The 18,228-nt window shown below is 39.7% G+C and overlaps 1 protein-coding gene and 1 long non-coding RNA gene across 3 annotated transcripts; one reads left to right on the top strand and one right to left on the bottom strand.

Moving 5' to 3' along the window:
- Window positions 1-303: 303 nt before the first annotated feature.
- LOC104105981 (uncharacterized) lies at window positions 304-17,382 on the top strand. Of its 2 annotated transcripts, XM_070181784.1 has the most exons (5): window positions 304-1,167; window positions 9,355-10,139; window positions 11,510-11,638; window positions 11,730-12,386; window positions 12,459-17,382. In XM_070181784.1, exon 5 carries the CDS (start codon window positions 12,684-12,686, stop codon window positions 13,320-13,322), a length of 639 nt encoding a protein of 212 aa, XP_070037885.1. In that variant the 5' UTR covers window positions 304-1,167; window positions 9,355-10,139; window positions 11,510-11,638; window positions 11,730-12,386; window positions 12,459-12,683; the 3' UTR covers window positions 13,323-17,382. The 2 variants fall into 2 exon arrangements, with proteins under 2 accessions (XP_070037885.1, XP_009612720.1); XM_009614425.4 differs by lacking the exon at window positions 304-1,167 and having other exon boundaries at window positions 9,169-10,139.
- LOC138896545 (uncharacterized) lies at window positions 8,356-8,886 on the bottom strand. The gene is made up of 2 exons (XR_011409889.1): window positions 8,774-8,886; window positions 8,356-8,507 (listed from the first exon to the last, which is right to left on the bottom strand). It is a non-coding gene; the product is annotated as an uncharacterized lncRNA (long non-coding RNA).
- Window positions 17,383-18,228: the final 846 nt, after the last annotated feature.

The following is an 18,228-nucleotide window of genomic DNA, read 5'->3' as shown; positions in this document are numbered from 1 at the left end:
AATTATTTATTTTTATTTTTAATAGGATTTCAGTCAACTTTTAGTTTTAATTTTAAAACATATGTTTGAAAATACAAAAATAGTTTCATGTCATAATATAGATATTTTAATTAATTAGGATTGATTTTATATTTTTTATGGTATGATATTTTAGGAAAAGAAATTAATATTTTAGCTTTGTAGAGTTAAAGGGCCACCTTTAAAGACAAATTTGGCCCAAACTTGAGCCCAATTTCTGACAGCCCACTCTTCCCTTCAGCCCATTTACCCATTCCTTAACCCACAACCCTTTTATAATAAAAATAAAACCTAATTTCCTACACCCTAACAAGGCCCCCCTTCAGAAGAGAGAGCTCTCCCTTATTTTCTCATTGAACAGAGACGGACGAACCCTAGCAGCTTAGGATTAAGAACATCGTCGCCTTCTTCTTCATATACCAATTACCCCGGCTTTCCTCCATTAACGCCGCAGCAGCTCCACCACTAGCGTTAGGCCATCGTCCTTTAGTTAGCAATAAAGTCACCGAACTCCATAAGCCAAAACTAAGCTCCTCTGGTTCAGCAGCCACAAATTAAAATACCATAGCCAAAATCATCCCCGTTTGCCATTCAGATCATTTGAGTTTTTGAGTCAGTTATTAAAAGCTCCGTTAATTCTTCTTCCGGAACACCAGATTTCATTTTTGCCAAGTTGTATCGGAGTTGGGGGTGTAGAAGACATTTGAATTCGCTGCACGCGGTTTCGTCTGTGGTCTCCTACCCCGGTTGCTTCTCATAAGTCATACCACCACTCTTATAATTGAAAAAGTTGTCACCCTTTGAGTCGGCGAGTCGATACCTTTTGAGCTCTCCGTTCAAGGTCCCTATTTTAGCCAAGGTTCAAGAGAACGTTGATTTATTGAGGAAAGGACTCACAAAATGGTGAAACATCCGATGACTGCTACGCTCGCAGCTCATTCCGCCAGAATAGATTTTAGCTTCTTCTTTTGATTTTTGATTTCGAAACCATGAAATCCGACGGAGTTTAATTGAAGTCTGGTTTGGATTTTGAGTTTTCCGGTGCCGATTCGAGGTTCCGATTCACAATTTTGGCGTTTCAGTCCAACGATTGTTGCTTTTTTATTCCGATTGAGTTGCAAATTTTCAGCTTTATTCATCAATATAAAGGTACGTTCCGAGCTCATGTATAACTGTTGACTGATTTCATGAATAAATATAGACTTAATGGTGTCAATTGTCGAATGGATTTGTTGAGTAAGCATCTTGCCGTTTTGTAGTGTTTGCTTTGCAATACTTTAGTTGTCACTCGTGTGTTGAAAAACTGTATATATAGTTTATACCCGTGACATTTGCTTTAGCTATGTTAAGTTATTTTGTTCGTTCTGCATTAATTTTCATCAGCTCTTATAAGATAGATGTGTTAGAGTCTATTGGGTAATTACTAAAATATGGATGATGAAGTTTTGGATAGTGGGTTCTTATATTTGGAAAGTTCTTATAGATATCTACGCAGAGTGTATTTTGTTTATGCATTAATTTTGTTCTCTTGTCAAGTTTAAAGTGAAAGTTTATTAAGATTTTAGTGATGCTGAATGTACAATTGTTGATAGGTCGCAGGTATTTGAATTTGTTAATGAATCAGCAGTTAAACATGCACATTTATCCACAACAACTTCCATAATCCATGACTTTACAACGATCTCAAATAGTCGAATAAATAATTCATGAACATCGAACATCGTAGTTTGCTTTAAGCGCGATTAATAATGAATCATCGTGGTCATGGGTACAGTTCCCGTGGCATGATCACGATACGTAAATCCCAATTCGGGTATGCATTTCATGTGGCCCGATCATAACTTCAAACAATAATAAAAATAAGCATGTCGTAAATCGCGGGTGCATTTCATGTGGCGCGGTTTGTGGTGTGTGCCAAAATGACAAGTGTACGACATCACGACTTATTCCAGAAATAATTCCATAAATAATTAAAAGCGGTTAAAAAGTAAAAATGCGTAATAGGCTTTTAATATGTAATAAATCAGATAATTAGGCCAATTATTAATAGTTGAGCGACCGTGCTAAAACCACGGAACTCGGGAGTGCCTCACACCTTCTCCCGGGTTAACAGAATTCTTTACCCGGTCTTCTGTGTTCGCAGACCATAAATAAAGTCAAATTTTCTCGATTTGGGATTTAAAATAAACCGGTGACTTGGGACACCATAACTTATTCCAAGTGGCGACTCTGAATTTAAATAAATAATCCCATTTCGAATAATGTCACTTTAATTGGAAAAAACTCCTTATCCCCTCGGGAAAAAAGGAGGTGTGACAGCTCTGGCGACTCTACTGGGGAACAAGAACCCAGAATCTCTGGTTCAGGGTTCAGAATTCGAGCTTAGAATAGCTGTTATGATTGGCTTTCATTATTGTCTGATTTTTTACGTGTTTGAGCCTAATGTGCTAAATGCCGTTTTTTTTTACCGCTTTGATATTGTGTGAATTGTATATAAACTGCTCCGAAGCCCTTCTTCTCTCTGAGTCTTCTAAATCTTCTGGGAAGCGTGCGCTTCGCGTGGCTTCTTTTCTGTTAGAGTCATATCCTAATTTTAGAACGAGGTTCGGACAAGTTGCTTAGCCGGTGAAGCTTCTGTATTCCCGGTAAGCTACCCCCCCGGCTCGAGTTGTCCGCCCGAGTAAGCCAGGTCTAGAACAATACACCCAGGATTTAAACATAGAATAACGTAGCCTCATACCGGATCCCTAGTAGGAACGTTTGTTTGCATCACGTGCATTTGACTTAGGGGACTCAACACAGGGGTTGGGTCCGTTTAGGATAGGTGTACCCAAAATTAAAGGAACATCCTGATGCATTCTTTACGTGCTACTTGTGCATTAATTTGCTTGGCTTGTATGTTGACCGGCTTCTTAAGTTAGAAAAAAAAAATCAAAAAAAAAATAGAAGAGAAAAATCAAAGAGTGAGGTAGGATAGAAAAACGCCTGGTTTTGACAATCCCGATATTCAAAAATAAAACCTTGTTACTTTGTCAAAATTTCAAGAATAAAAAGAGAAAATCATTTCGAAACAAATCATATTTTTCTGTGCATCAAAATGGATGAACTACGCGGGTCTGATTCTCACCGGATGTGAGATACGTAGGCAAGCCTCATCGGTTCCGGCCCACAATTTTCAAAAAAAAAAATCGAAAAATATTTTCCTTTACTTCCTTCTTTAGAAAGTCATTCTTTTAGGCTCCAATTTTTTTTAAAAAAATACAAAAATATTTTCTTTTTAATTTCTTCTCAAAACCCAAAAATATTTTCATTCTTCTTTCGAAAATTGAAAAGAAAATTCAAGATTCAAAAATATTTTCTTTTTTTTTTATAAGTATTTCTTTCATAAATTCAAAATAAAAGTCCATAAATCCAAAAATATTTTCTTTTTTTTTTTTAAAGTTTTTCTTTTGAAATTCCGAAAAAAAAAATCAAAATTCAAAAAAATATTTTCTTTCTTCTTTAGAAGTTTTTTTTTCAAAAATTTAAAAAAAACAAAAGCAAATCGAAATCCAAAAATATTTTCTTTCTTCTTTATAAGTCTTTTTTTCGGAAATTAAAAAAAAAAATAGTTAGTTTATTTCCTTTATTCTTGATCTTCCCGAACTACGCATGGTCTGATTCATGTTCCCACATGATACGTAGGCAACCCACATCAGGTTCGATCGACCAAAAAATAAATAAATGAAAAAATAAAATAAAAATGATGATGATAATAAGGACCGACTGAGTCCATTATAACGTGTCTCTTGTTTTGAATCATAGAAAAAGTTTAAGGTGATCGGTTTGTGGTAAGTTGGCAACACAATATCCAAGGGAAAAATGCCATTGACAACTGGCATCGAAGCTGTTACAAGTGCTCAAGAGACTCAGGCTCAGAGGGTTCTATAGGAGTCTACTGTGGTTGAGGAAAATAGAGTACTGAAGCAGCAAATGACTGAAATGTGTCAAGCATGGGCCAATAATCAAGGACCGCCTTTTTCTATTCATGGTTTCCCAGAGTTCACATCCATTTCGACTACTACCATTCCGGTCTCATTGCCCGATCAATCCTATCCACCTGGGTTCAGTCTTTATCCCAACTGTATGACTACAACTGAAACCTCTGTTGCGCGCTCTCAAAGTGTGCCATTGACAACCAATCAGATAACCACTACTGCTATACCCGTTTTCACTATCCCACAACCAACAGTGGTACAAAAGAAAAGTCATGAGTCACATTTTGCTACCCATCAAGAACAATACTATTCTCCTGAGTACCACTCGTATCTATTTGATCTTCCTTCAAAGATTGAGAAGCCTACCCGAAAGATGGCACAAGAAGAAATGACCCAAAGGGTGAAAAGCTTAGAACAAAAGTTGAAAAACATGCAAGGGTCGACGTGTCAGAAGAGTATTGCCTTCAAAGATCTATGTATGTTCCCCGGTGTTCGTTTGCCACTTGATTTCAAGACTCCCAAATTTGAAAAGTATGATGGACACGAAGACCCCATAGCCCACTTGAAAAGGTATTGCAATCAACTAAGAGGTGTGGAGGGAAAAGAAGAACTAGCAATGGCTTATTTCGGAGAAAGCCTGACAGAGGTAGCCTCTTAATGGTTTATGGATCAAGAAACCTCTCACTGGCATGTCTGGGATGACATGGCCCAGGCCTTTGTCAAACAGTTCCAATACAACATCGATATCGCCCAAGATCGCAATTCCCTTTCAAACCTGAAGAAGAAACCAACTGAAAGTTTTAGGGAATATGCCATTAAATGGAGGGAGCAAGCGGCTAGAGTTAAGCCACCCATGGATGACCACGAGCTAATCACTGTCTTCCTTCAGGCTTAAGAGCCAGATTATTTTCAAAACATGATGTCCGCAGTGGGCAAATCCTTCTCGGAAGCAATCAAAATTGGGGAAATAGTTGAGAATGGCCTTAAGACAGGCAAAATTATAAGTCAAGCAGTTCTCAAAGCTGCAACTCAGGCTGTAAAGATTGAATCTGATAATTGTAGTGACACGAATGAGAAGGATAAAGAAACCATGATGACAATAAGGTCGAGAAGAGGTCCTAGAAGAACATCTCGAAGGTATGAGCAACCTCATCAGGTTTCCAATGATTCCCCTAAGCACTACTATCCAACTCAGAACCCACAATACTCTATTGCTCCATTTCAGTATTTTATCCAGCCACCAAGACACCCCAGAAGGCGAGCACCAGCACCGCAAAATCTCCACCAGCCTCCACAAAATTTTCAAGTGCCCTATAACCCACAACCAAGCCAGGGGTATAGAGGGGAACAAAGGTTGAAAAATAATTTTACCTAGGAGAGTCCTATGCAAGTGTGTTTGAGAAATTAAAGCATTATGACATGATTGCACCTATTCCTCCAAATCATGTAGACCCACGTGCAAGAAACTTTGACCCTTCTAAAAGGTGTGAATACCATTCCAATGCCTAGGGGCACAATGTTGAAAGTTGTCGGGATTTGAAAAGAGAAATAGAAAGGATGATCCAGAAAAAATTGATAGTGATCCAAGATAATGACACGCAGAATATCACGCAGAATCCTTTACATGCACATGATGATGCACACTTTGTGGGGATGATGTGTGGTGACATGGAGTATGAGAATCCTCTCGGGAACTTGCCGACTGAAATTGGAGAAGGCCATGGTGATTCTGATGAGCAAATTTGTGGCTAAATGTCAAGCTTAGCAATTGAAAAGTCATTCCCTCCTCACTAGGAAGGAATCTTGGTAGCTTGTTTTGATGTTTTTTCTATTATCTGAGTTATTCCAGGGTATGATCCAGATTTTATTTGTTTTATTGAGTCAAACCCTTCTATCCCTCTATTTTATTTGTGTGAGTCTTGTCTGTTCATTTTGTTGCTATTTTCATTAGCCGGCTTATTTTAGGGTCGTAACTCGGATTTCAGTTTGTTTGTCTTATTGTCAAATCCTTCTATCCGTTATTCAATGAAATACAATTTGTCCTTGTTTCATTCTATGCTTAGTTCTTTCGCCGCTAGTTTTAGTGACATGACATGCATGCGGAACTTTTGGCCAGATCTTAGAGAATTGATCTAGTCACGAATCGGATAACCGAAAAAAAAAAGATATTTTTGAGGATGAACAAAGAGTCGAAACACTTTGGAATTAAGCTCGAGTAAGTTTTACCTTCAAATCATTGCGAAGATCGGGTTTGGGAAAGAATCAATTGAAGTTTGTTGGAAAGTTTGACATTAAGGGATGGAAAGTGTCTTTCGACCACGACAAACCAAGAAGACAAACATGGTCATCAATGTTGTGACCGCAAAAGATAATATGTTTGGCGTTCTCGAGGCTGGGAGGCCCTTTTGTGCTACCTAAACACTTTATACCCTTTGTTACCCCTTTTGAGCCTGTGTTAATTTCTTCGACCACCCTCTTTTGGAATCAAGTTTAAAGTTAAAAGTCTAAAAAAAAATGAAAAAAAAAGTCCATGCCCAAAGAGTACAAACTGGGGCAACTCTTAGAAAGTACAAGAAAAAACAAAAAAATAGAAGAAGAAAAGAACAGTCAAAAAGCACATGCCCCCAGAAAATAAAAGTTGGGGCAACTTATTTTGAAAAAAAAGAAAAGAGAAAAAAAGAGAAATGGAAAAAAAGATAGAGATAAAAAAAAGAAGTTAGGTTAGATGTTTGAACTACGTTAGACCTGATTCCTTTAAAAAAGGATACGTAGGCAGCCTTACATGGTTCGGTCCAACCAAATAAGAATTCAAAAAAAATACAAAAATCCCCAGTATCAAAAACCGGGGCAAAACTTTTATTTCACTTTTGAAAGAGTCGATTCCAAGAGTTGTAAAGTGTACAACCCATCGTATTGAGTCTACTTAGAGCCTCCATGTCGACCCATCTTTCCAACCCTATCCAAAAACCTTCCAAATAAAGACCTCCCGATATGCCTTCAAGAATGCCAAGAAACGCATGCAAAGAGCAGTAGTTGTCACACGACATAGAACACTGTCGAGTTTCTCACACAAAGAAAAAAAAAGGAAAAATAAAGAAGAAAAAATGAGAGAGTCTTACTAGTGAAAACCCTCACGGGTACTGTAAGACGACGGTAGGCAGAGATGAATAAATGAGAGAGACTTGTTGGTGAAAACCCCTCGGAGCACCACTAGTCGAAAGTGAGTCATAAAGCTGATGCAAAGAATTGGTACAAACAAGCCCGACTTCAAATGTCATAGGAATGGTAAAGGGAAAGATTTGAACAGTTTGAAAGATCAGGCCGCTAAGTCCAAAATGCATGTCATGATCATAAGGGCTAGCTGCCCCAAAAAAAAATCTTCCTCCTTTCCTTCCCGACAAGGATATTTCTTGTTAATATTGTTTCTTCGCATCATTGTGTCATTCTCTCTGAGTCAGTCCTTGTCAAAACAAGCAAGAAAAGATTTCAAAATCTGCTACCAACTTTTCAGTTGCACAAAGTAAATTTGGCCAGCACACTCAGTTGTTACAGCCAACATGTCTTGAGGATTCGTGCAATACGAAGGTTTCCCCCAAAAGACTCTTGTCAGCCTATTTGGATAAAGCAAGCAAAGATAACCTTAAGGTTAATCAGGGATTCCCTGTAGTACCGAATAAGGACTATGAAGTGGCACATTGTGCAAAAGACACTTACCAGTTGTGATTCTCTCTGACAGACAAATTGCTCAAAAAGTAGAAAGACATTCAAGACATAGAAAATGTCACCTAAGCAAAGATCTTCAGTTGGGGTAAGGCTGATTGAGCCACAAATACAAATGGTACTGGGTGTGAAATGATCAGGATTGATACAGAGCAAAAAGTCTCTTGAAACTGACTCAAGCTGATTGAGCAAAAGCCAAATTGCCCAAGACTCAAGGCCACAAACCGACCACCACTTTTAAAACTGACAAAATTTTCTTTGTTTGAAATAGGAACAAATCAGTCCAAGGAAAGTGGTTCAAAAGAAAAAAAAAAGAGAAGAGAAGAGCCGACAAAGGGAAGTTTCTCAAATCTTTGCCTTTATTTGTCTTGCTAGTGTGCATAAAATATTGCCATTGCTCTTCGCATTTTTCCTCCTAGGATAAAAAATCCTAGTCTGATGGATTTTCTCCCAATAAAAATCTTAGTCTGATGATTTTTTCTCCTAAGATAGAAAACCTAGTCTGATGAATTTTCTCCTAGGATAGAAATCTTAGTCTGATGAATCTTTCTCCTAAGATAAAAAAAAAAAAAAAAAGACCTAGTCTGATGAACTTTCTCCTAGGATCGCAGTCTTAGTCTGATGAATTATTCTCCTAAGATAGAAAACCTAGTCTGATGAATTTTCTCCTAGGATAAACGTCTTAGTCTGATGAATCTTTCTCCTAAGATAACAAAAAGGGACCTAGTCTGATGAACTTTCTCCTAGGATCAAAATCTTAGTCTGATGAATCTTTCTCCTAAGATAGAAAACCTAGTCTGATGAATTTTCTCCTAGGATAAAAATATCTTAGTCTGATGAATCTTTCTCCTAAGATAACAATAAGAAATCCTAATCTGATGAACTTTCTCCTAGGATAAAAATATCTTAGTCTGATGAATCCTTCTCCTAAGATAACAAAAAAAGGACCTAGTCTGATGAACTTTCTCCTAGGATCGAAGTCTTAGTCTGATGAATCATTCTCCTAAGATAGAAATCTTAGTTTGATGAATCTTTCTCCTAAGATAACAAAAAAGGACCTAGTCTGATGAACTTTCTCCTAGGATCAAAATCTTAGTCTGATGAATCTTTCTCCTAAGATAGTAAACCTAGTCTGATGAATTTTCTCCTAGGATAAACGTCTTAGTCTGATGAATCTTTCTCCTAAGATAGAAAACCTAGTCTGATGAACTTTCTCCTAGGATAGAAATCTTAGTCTGATGAATTTTTCTCCTAAGATACCAAAAACAAAAAAAAAGACCTAGTTTGATGAATTTTCTCCAAGGTCAATTTTTAGTTTTCTTAAGTTATCAATCTTTAGTTTTCTTAAAATCAGGGGTCCCGCCTGGAGAATAGGGTCAGTTTTTAGTTTAGTCAAGCTTAGTTTATAATTTTTCGCAAGCTCAATCTCAAATTTAGGAGACACACTTCCTAGTTTGGGTTTTTCACATTTTTATTTCTTTAGGAGACGCACATCCTAGTCGAGTCTTTAATTTTACTCTCATCATTGCATCTTTCATCAATAGCATAGGTAATTTATAGTTCTGCTAATAACTCACAAATCTTCCTAGTGTAAATTGGGGCAGAAAAAGTTTCTTTTGTTGTTTCTGTTTTGTTGTAGTTGCAGGTGCCCACCTGGAGAAAGAGGGAATTAATTTCAAGTTTTAAGTCAACATCAGGCACTCACCTGGAGAATGAGGGAATTTGTTTTAATTTTCAAGTCATTGTCAGGCGCCCACCTGGAGAACGAGGGAATTAATTTCAAGTTTTAACTCAACATCAGGCACCCACCTGGAGAATGAGGGGATTTTTTTTAATTTTCAAGTCATTATCAGGCGCCCACCTGGAGAACGAGGGAATTAATTTTAAGTTTTAAGTCAGCAGGCGCCCACCTGGAAAATGAGGGAATTAATTTCAAGTTTTAAGTTAGCAGGCGCCCACCTGGAAAATGAGGGAATTCATTTCAAGTTTTAAGTCAACATCAGGCGCCCACCTGGAGAATGAGGGAATTTATTTCGAGTTTTAAGTCATCAGAAGCCCACCTGGAGAACGAGGGAAGTCATTTAAGAATTCAATTCAAGTTAGAAGTAGCAGAAGCTCGCCCCAAGAATGCGAGCTGACAGTCCGAGATGACCAAAGGAAGAAGTCTCAATCCAGAATAAAAGAAAAAAAAAGAAAAAAAAAAAGAGAAGTGAATCCAAAATGCATAAGCCGATGAAATACATGAACTGCTCAAGACATGGCTGAATACACGAGCACTGCATGTCCGGTCTTGATCCGAAGAAGCTGTAGAAGAATGAATCAGCACCTGCAGTTAGCAAGCAGCAAGATTCAAATCAAAAGTCTGCATGAAGAACCGTTCAAGCCTCAAGATCAAGCTTCAGAAGACTTATAGATAGGAATCTGGTAACTCATAGCTAACAGGCTTAGTTAGTCTTTTTCATATTTTTTTTTGATTTTGATATAATAACAAGACCGCGGACCGGAACCTCGACGGAACGGTATCTCACTCGACTCTGTCATCCTCTCCACACATTCCATCACTTCATTCACCTCTGAACTACACGTGACCTCATTCCTTTAAAGCCAAGGATATGTAGGCAGCTCAAATACCAGGGCTCGGTCACAATCTTTTATCCGTCTTTGTTTCTTTTTGAATAAGCGTCGGGTCATAAATCAATTACGTTGCTTATTGTTCTTTGCTCCGAAAACTCTTTGTGTTTCCAAGCAAAGAGGGGCAGCTGTAAGCATGTAATTTTTGACCCGCGTAACTTTTAAAAGGAATATTTCAAAAAAAAAATTTATTTTTATTTTTAATAGGATTTCAGTCAACTTTTAGTTTTAATTTTAAAACATATGTTTGAAAATACAAAAATAGTTTCATGTCATAATATAGATATTTTAATTAATTAGGATTGATTTTACATTTTTTATGGTATGATATTTTAGGAAAAATGTCGTAAATCGCGGGTGCATTTCATGTGGCGCGGTTTGCGGTGTGTGCCAAAATGACAAGTGTACGACATCGCGACTTGTTCCAGAAATAATTCCATAAATAATTAAAAGAGGTTAAAAAGTAAAAATGCGCAATAGGCTTTTAATATGTAATAAATCAGATAATTAGGCCAATTATTAATAGTTGAGCGACCGTGCTAAAACCACGGAACTCGGGAGTGCCTCACACCTTCTCCCGGGTTAACAGAATTCCTTACCCGGTCTTCTGTGTTCGCAGACCATAAATAGAGTCAAATTTCCTTGATTTAGGATTTAAAATAAACCGGTAACTTGGGACACCATAACTTATTCCAAGTGGCGACTCTGAATTTAAATAAATAATCCCATTTCGAATAATGTCACTTTAATTGGAAAAAACTCCTTATCCCCTCGGAAAAAAAGGAGGTGTGACAGACCCTCAGCCAAATTCATCCTTCTTTCTGTAGGATCGTGATACTGCTCCGTTTCTTTGTGAGCAAAATCGATGGGCTTCTTTTTACCCTCAACCGCCTCGTAAGATTATACAGACCTCGACTCTATCGAGGTGGACTGATAAAGCTTCAATGTCGGGCCACCAAGGCATTCGCCTCTAGCATAGATGAATACATATATCGAGGTTGGATGGGACGGTTCGTTCGGGTGAAGACCTTGGACCTGATCCCGGCTGAGAGGATGCCATTTTTCGAGAAATGAAATATGAAACATAATTATGATCTCCTTTTAAATTTTTGTTTGTTGTTTTACTTCTTCGCCCTTTCTTATCAGTGTTTTTCTCGATGTAGTCATTGCTTGGATGCCGGGTGCGGTTCCCCACCTCGAGAACTGGGTCAGGAGCCTGGTTTCGACGTCAACATACGCCGAGCGTTCATGGTGCGCTTTGTTAAAGGGCTCGTGGGAGGATCATACTCACGGTAAGCCTTCATCTTGCCTTACCGATTTGCCTATAGTTCGAGGAGACATATTTATCTGAAGCATGAGTTTACTTATTTTCTCCTTTTACAGGTCTCGGAAAGGATGCGGCTCTGAGGCCCCCGTCTGGTAATGAAGAAGTTTTACCGCATGTCTCTAAACCGGTGAAGGAAAATAAGAGAAAAAGGACCTCGGACTCCGAGGGTCAAAAACCCAAGAAGAGAGTGGCTCGTAAACCCAAGGGGAACACAATCCCACTGTCTATGGAGTCATTCCAAAGACTAAGGGATGAAGAATAAGAAGAAGAAGAAGAAGGTGGTTCTGGGCTGGTGGCCCGTGTACGAGCTGGCACCGATATTTAGAAAGCTTTAGAATCGGTGGGAGTTGATACTACTCTATCTAGGCTCGATGAGGTCGAGGATGGGACTCCGGCCCAAGTTCTCGAGCCGAAGGGAACCGAAGATGCTTTACCTCGGGGCGAAGAGATCGTCGAAGAGGCAGTAAAAGCCTGATTCCTTGTTTCCTTCATTTTCCCAGGCGATGATACGCGACGCTCAGGCCGTGGAGGCCTATCACGGGGAAGGAGTCCATGAAGAGGAAGACCCTTTCCATGGTTATTTTGTTGGGGTAGAAGATGTCACCAGTCTTGGTGACTCAGAGGCTTCGAAGAAGAGCTTGGTCGAGGTGGGAGTTTCTTCACCCGGTTCGTTCGGGTGAAGACTCAACGAAACTCAACAGGCCGTGAATCGGGTAAGTTTATTTTCTCTTTGTTAATACGTGTGTTTTATTTCCTTGTATAATACCTTCTATCTATTTTTGTAGGCCTCTGCGCTTCATCACGAGGTGTTTCTCCAATCCCGAGGGGAGCTGAGCCGGCACAAAGCCGAAATCCGAGGGCTTACTGAGGAGAGAGATGCCTTCAAGCTTCTCAGTGAGCAGAGAGAAGGGGAAGCAAAAGGACTTCAGGCTGAGCTAGAAGCAGCTCGGAAAGGACAAGCCGATTTGTCCGAGCAGGTAAAAAGAATCTTTGAAGTTAATGAGACTGACATGGGCGTGATGTCTAACAGTTCGGTCCCACAAGTCCAGCAAAAGCTCGATGTGATCAGGCAGCTTCGTGTTGAAGTGGACGCAGTGAGACCAGAGGCCGAGGAGTGGAAAAAGAACATGGATCTCCTTGCCTCAGAAAATAAGGTTGCCCGAGCTCAACTGGCATCGGCTGAGACCCAACTCCGAAGTTTGAAAGAGAAGGCCTTGGTGCAAGCCAAGAAAATCAAGGAGTTCCAGTCTCAGTTGGGCTCAGCAATTTCTGATCGAGAGAGACTGGCCACAGAACTTGCAGCGGCCAAATCGGAGGTCGAGATAGCCACTGCTAATGCTGATGCAATGGTGGCCATCTACCGGTCTGATGCTGAAGCTACTCAGGTTCGAGCAAAGAAGGTTACTGAGGTTGCTCAGGCTCGAGCAAACTGGGTTGTCGAGCATGCTAAATGCCAATCTCGGAGGGAGACTCTAGAGGAGATCCACGCTCGTGGCTTTAATCTTACGGTCGAGATCGAGAATGCTAAGGAGCTTGAAGCCGAAGCTAGAGTGTTGGCCTTTCCCGATGATGATGATACCGGGAGTATGAGCGAATCTGAATGCGAAGGAGGCCTCGAGGGCGAAGATGATGCTCCTGGAGAGGACTAAGTCCTTTAGTATTTTTCGTGTTTTCTTTTAAGACTGTTTTGGTCTTTTGTAGAGAAACTTGATTGGGCCATGGTGCCCTTGTAAATGATTTTTGATACATATATATAAAACTTTCTTCCTTCTATGGCTTCTGAATCTTTCGCCTTTTTTTTTGTTAATTTATACAAAGGTCAAAAGTTCCTTGGCATGGAATAATTATTTGAAGGTCCCAGATTGAGATAGTAAGGACCGATAGTAAGTACTGCACTCGACCATTTCTTATAGGTGGTCCCCAAGTGAATGTTCGAACTCGAACTGAGGTGGCTCTTAGGCTTGATAAATAGATGTCAAATAAAATGATTTTCTCAAACTTGAAGAAAAGTAGCCCTTAGGCTTGATACGTAGTCCTCGAGTGAGAATGGTTTTCTCGAACTCGAGTTAAGGTAGCCCTTAGGCTTTTATAGTCGAGTGAGAATGATTTCTCGAACTCGAATTAAGGTAGCACTTAGGCTTTATGCGTAGTCCCCGATTCGGGGTAATAGTTCAAACTTGACTCAAGGTAGCCCTTGGGCTTTGTAGTCAAGTGAGAATTTGCTTCAAACTCGAAGCGACGTAGCCCTTAGGCTTTATTTGTAGTCCCCGATTCGGGGTAATAGTTCGAACTTGAATCAATGTAGCCCTTGGGCTTTGTGGTCGAGTGAGAATTTGCTCGAACTCGAAGCAATATAGCCCTTAGGCTTTATATGTAGTCCCTGATTCGGGGTAATAGTTTGAACTTGAATCAAGGTAGCCCTTGGGCTTTGTAGTCGAGTGAGAATTTGCTCGAACTTGAAGCAATGTAGCCCTTAGTCTTTATTCGTAGTCCCCGATTTGGGGTAATCATTCGAACTCCGGTCATGGTTGGCTCTTAAGCCTGTTTGCATAATAGATCGAGAATATGAAGTAGAAGAACCTTTTTGAGGTATGAGATATCAATAAAGAGGAAATTTCTCTTTATAGGTCATTATACATACGTACATGTTTTGTGCCAAGGCTCGAGCAAACTATGCGGGCATGGTTCGTTTGGCCATTTGACCCTTACAAATTTTTCCTATCGAGACCCTGTTGCCATGAAGTAACGAGCTTGCCTGAACTTGATATTCGAGGGCAATTTGGTTTCTGATATTCAAGGGAAATGCCTCTCAGTATTCCAGGTTAATTGTAAAGAGGCCTCGGATACTGTTGAATTGTTCTAAGTTAGCACGATCAATAGTTTCCTCATTAAAAACCTCGCCGGAAAATCCATTTGGGACAAAACCGGTCTAAGGGAAAAAGAGTGTAATGCATGCTTTCAGACCTAAAGGCTTCATGTTGAAGAATCCATCCCTGTTTCTGCTCGAACACCTGCAAGGGTTAGTTTCAAAATACAAATGAACATGGGAGGGTCGTACCTTAGCAGTAGTATCGTTTTAGGCGCGATACGTTCCAATTGCTCGAAAGTTGTTTGCCGTTTATCATACCAAGATTGTAGGATCCTTTTCCGGTGATTTCGAGAACCTAATACGGTCCTTCCCAGTTCGGACCCAGTTTCCTTTCATTCGAATTTCGGGTGTTGAGGGTGACTTTTCTTAGCACCAAGTCCCTGAAGTTAAAATGTCAAATATTGGTTCTTCGATTATAGTACCTTTCGATCCGCTATTTTTGGGTGGCCAATCGGACGAGAACGGCTTCTCGTCTTTCGTCCAACAATTCTAGGCTCGTATTCATAGTCTCATTATTCGACTCCTCTGTTGCATATCGAACCCTGATGCTAGGTTCTCCGACCTCTACCGAGATAAGAGCTTCGGCGCCATAAACCAACGAGAATGGTGTTGATCCGGTACTGGATTTCAATGTTGTGCGGTATGCCCATAGGACCTCGGGGGTAGTATTTCTCTCAATTCTTCTTTGGCGTCGGTCAATCTCTTCTTAAGATTTTGGGTGATGATTTTGTTGGTTGATTCGGCTTGTCCGTTCCCGCTGGGATGATAAGGTGTTGATAGGATCCTTTTGATCTTGTGATCCTCGAGTAATTTAGTTACTTTGTTGCCGATGAATTGTTTTCCATTATCACATACAATCTCGGATGGCATCCCGAATCGACATATGATGTGGTCCCAAATAAAGTCTATCATTTCCATTCTCTGAATTTCTCGAAAGCCTGTGCTTCAACCCATTTAGAGAAATAATCAGTCATAAACAAAATAAACTGAGTCTTACATGGGGCAGATAGGAGGGGGCCAACGGTGTCCATTCCCCATTTTATGAAAGGGCATGGAGATGGGACCGAGTGGAGTAGTTCCCCGGGTTGATGAATCATGGTCTCATGTCTTTGGCATTTGTCACATTTTCGAATGAACTCCCTTGCATCCTTACCCATATTGGTCCAATAGTACCCTGCTCTGATTACTTTATGGACCAGCGAATCGGCACCGGAATGATTTTCACAAGTTCCCTCGTGAATTTTCAGTAGGATGTAATCGGTATCTCCCGGTCCCAAACATATTGCCAATGTTCCATCGAACGTCCTTTTAAACAGCGTTCCGTCTTCGGATAAGGTGAATTGTGCTACCTTTGTGCGCAGAGCTCTCGATTCATTTGGATCTAATGGAAGCTTCCCGTTCTTGAAGTACTCTATGTATTTGTTTTTCCAATCCCAGGTTAAACTTATAGAGTTTATCTCGGCATGACCTTCTTCGATTACCGATCTCATGAGTTGTACGACAGTCCCCGAGTTGAGTTCGCCATCTTCGACCGATGAACCTAAGTTTGCAAGAGCATCGGCCTCATTGTTCTGTTCTCGGGGTATATGTTGTAGGGACCATTCCTTAAATCGATGTAGAGTCACCTGTAGTTTATCCAAGTACCTCTGCATTCGATCTTCTCGGACTTCAAAAGTCCCGTTTACTTGGTTTACCACGAGGAGGGAATCACACTTAGCCTCTACGACTTCTGCTCCCAAGCTTCTAGCTAGTTCAAGACCTGTAATTATGGCCTCATACCCGGCCTCATTATTAGTCAATTTTGTAGTTATGATAGACTGTCTAACTACATTACCTGTGGGTAATTTTAGTACGATGCCTAGTCCGGACCCCTTCGCGTTCGAGGCAACGTCCGTAAAGAGGTTCCAAACACCCGAAGAGGTACCCGATTTTATCAGTAGTTATTTTTCAATCTCGGGTACGAAGGCTGGTGTAAAGTCAGCCACGAAGTCCGAAAAGATTTTAGATTTGATGGTGGTTCGGGGTCGATACTCAATATCGTACCCACTAATTTCTATGGCCCATTTGGCCAATCGACCCGAAAGCTTGGGTTTGTGCTGAATATTTCGAAGTGGATAAGTTGTTACAACACATATCAGATGACACTAAAAATATGGCTTTAGTTTCCTAGAGGCTCTTATTAAAGCAAGCGCTAATTTTTCTAAATGTGGATATCTAGTTTCTTCCTCGCCTAAGGTCCAACTGACATAATAAATAGGGAATTGCGTACCTCATTCTTCTCGAACCAGGACTCCGCTTACCGTTATCTCCAAGACAACTAAGTACAGGTAAAGTTGTTCGTCTACTTTCGGGGTATAAATCAGCGACGGGATCGATAAATACCGTTTTAATTCCTCCAAAGCCCGTTGGCATTTCGGAGTCCATGCAAAATTGCTCTTCTTCTTAAGTAGCGAGAAAAATCGGTGGCTTCTATCTGTGTCACGACCCCAAATTTCACCTCCGTGGGATTTCGTGATGGCACCTAGTCTCTCAGACTAGGTAAGCTTATCAATATGCGGAATAATTAAAATAACAACTAAAACTTTTAAAAGCTCAACATCTCAGTACATAAAGAAATTCCCAAAACCGGTGAAATACAAGTCACAAGCTCTAAAGAAGTAGTACGAATATCTTTATATATCAGAGTCTAATGTGAATAGAGAAAATAACATAATACGAATAGAAGGGGACTCCAGAGTCTGCGGACGCTGGCATATATACCTTGAAGTCTCCGTACACAGGTAGCTCACTGATGTCGGTCTGATAGAAAGTACCTGGATCTGCACAAAAAGTTGTGCAGAAGCGTAGTATGAGTACACCACAGCGGTACCCAGTAAGTGCCAAGCCTAACCTTGGTAGAGTAGTGACGAGGTCAGGTCAGGCCCTATTGGAATAATGAAAGACATGGTGACATGTTTAACAATATAATAATAATAAAATGACAATAGAAATGAATCAAGTAAGTAGTATGTCACCAATTAACTATGCAAAATAATGAAAAATAATACCTCGTGGAAACAAAACATAATTCTTTTCAACTTTAAGAAAATCACAACAATAATCAAAGGCAGCTGCGGCCATAAATCAATATCAACAAGGGCACTCCCGAGGTACTGCTTCGTAGTCCCAAATCATAAATAAATTCACAATATCTCATTTTCTTATATCACCGCGGAAGCCTTCACATTTAATTTTAAAGAAAATATTTTTCCCGAAATAGCATCCCGCATTTTAGCCACCCTTATCACACCGCATAACTTCTAGTAGTTTTCCTACTTGCCACGCGTATCAAGCCACCCTTATCTCACTGCATGTGTTTCAACACCCAGACCTTATACCACCGCATGCATATCAATATCACAATATATCACAATTTGTACCTCAAGTGCCCAAATAATTCAATTTGCCAAATAAACAACATCAACAATATTTTTCCACAACAGGAAGCTCACGTCCCAGTCACAACGAGTACAAAAACAATCTCACAAAAATATTCGGGAATAAATAACTCAACAAAAATAATATTTCAAAATTTTTAATATGTTGTTTCAATACCAAATTTAAAATGTCAAATACTTTATATTAATAATATTTAAATTAAAGAAAATCAACCTTTGAATAATGCACAGAATAAAAGAAACCAAGTT

The sequence above is a fragment of the Nicotiana tomentosiformis genome, chromosome 7 (assembly GCF_000390325.3).
Source record: "Nicotiana tomentosiformis chromosome 7, ASM39032v3, whole genome shotgun sequence".
Lineage (NCBI taxonomy): Eukaryota > Viridiplantae > Streptophyta > Magnoliopsida > Solanales > Solanaceae > Nicotiana > Nicotiana tomentosiformis.
The sequence above is the reverse complement of the archived record's forward strand: the minus strand, read 5'-3'. Positions and strand labels throughout refer to the sequence as shown.

What these genes read in the sequence shown, in the direction of transcription:
- LOC104105981 (XM_070181784.1), top strand. Translation starts at nt 12,684, where the DNA reads ATGGGCGTGATGTCTAACAGTTCGGTCCCACAAGTCCAGCAAAAGCTC.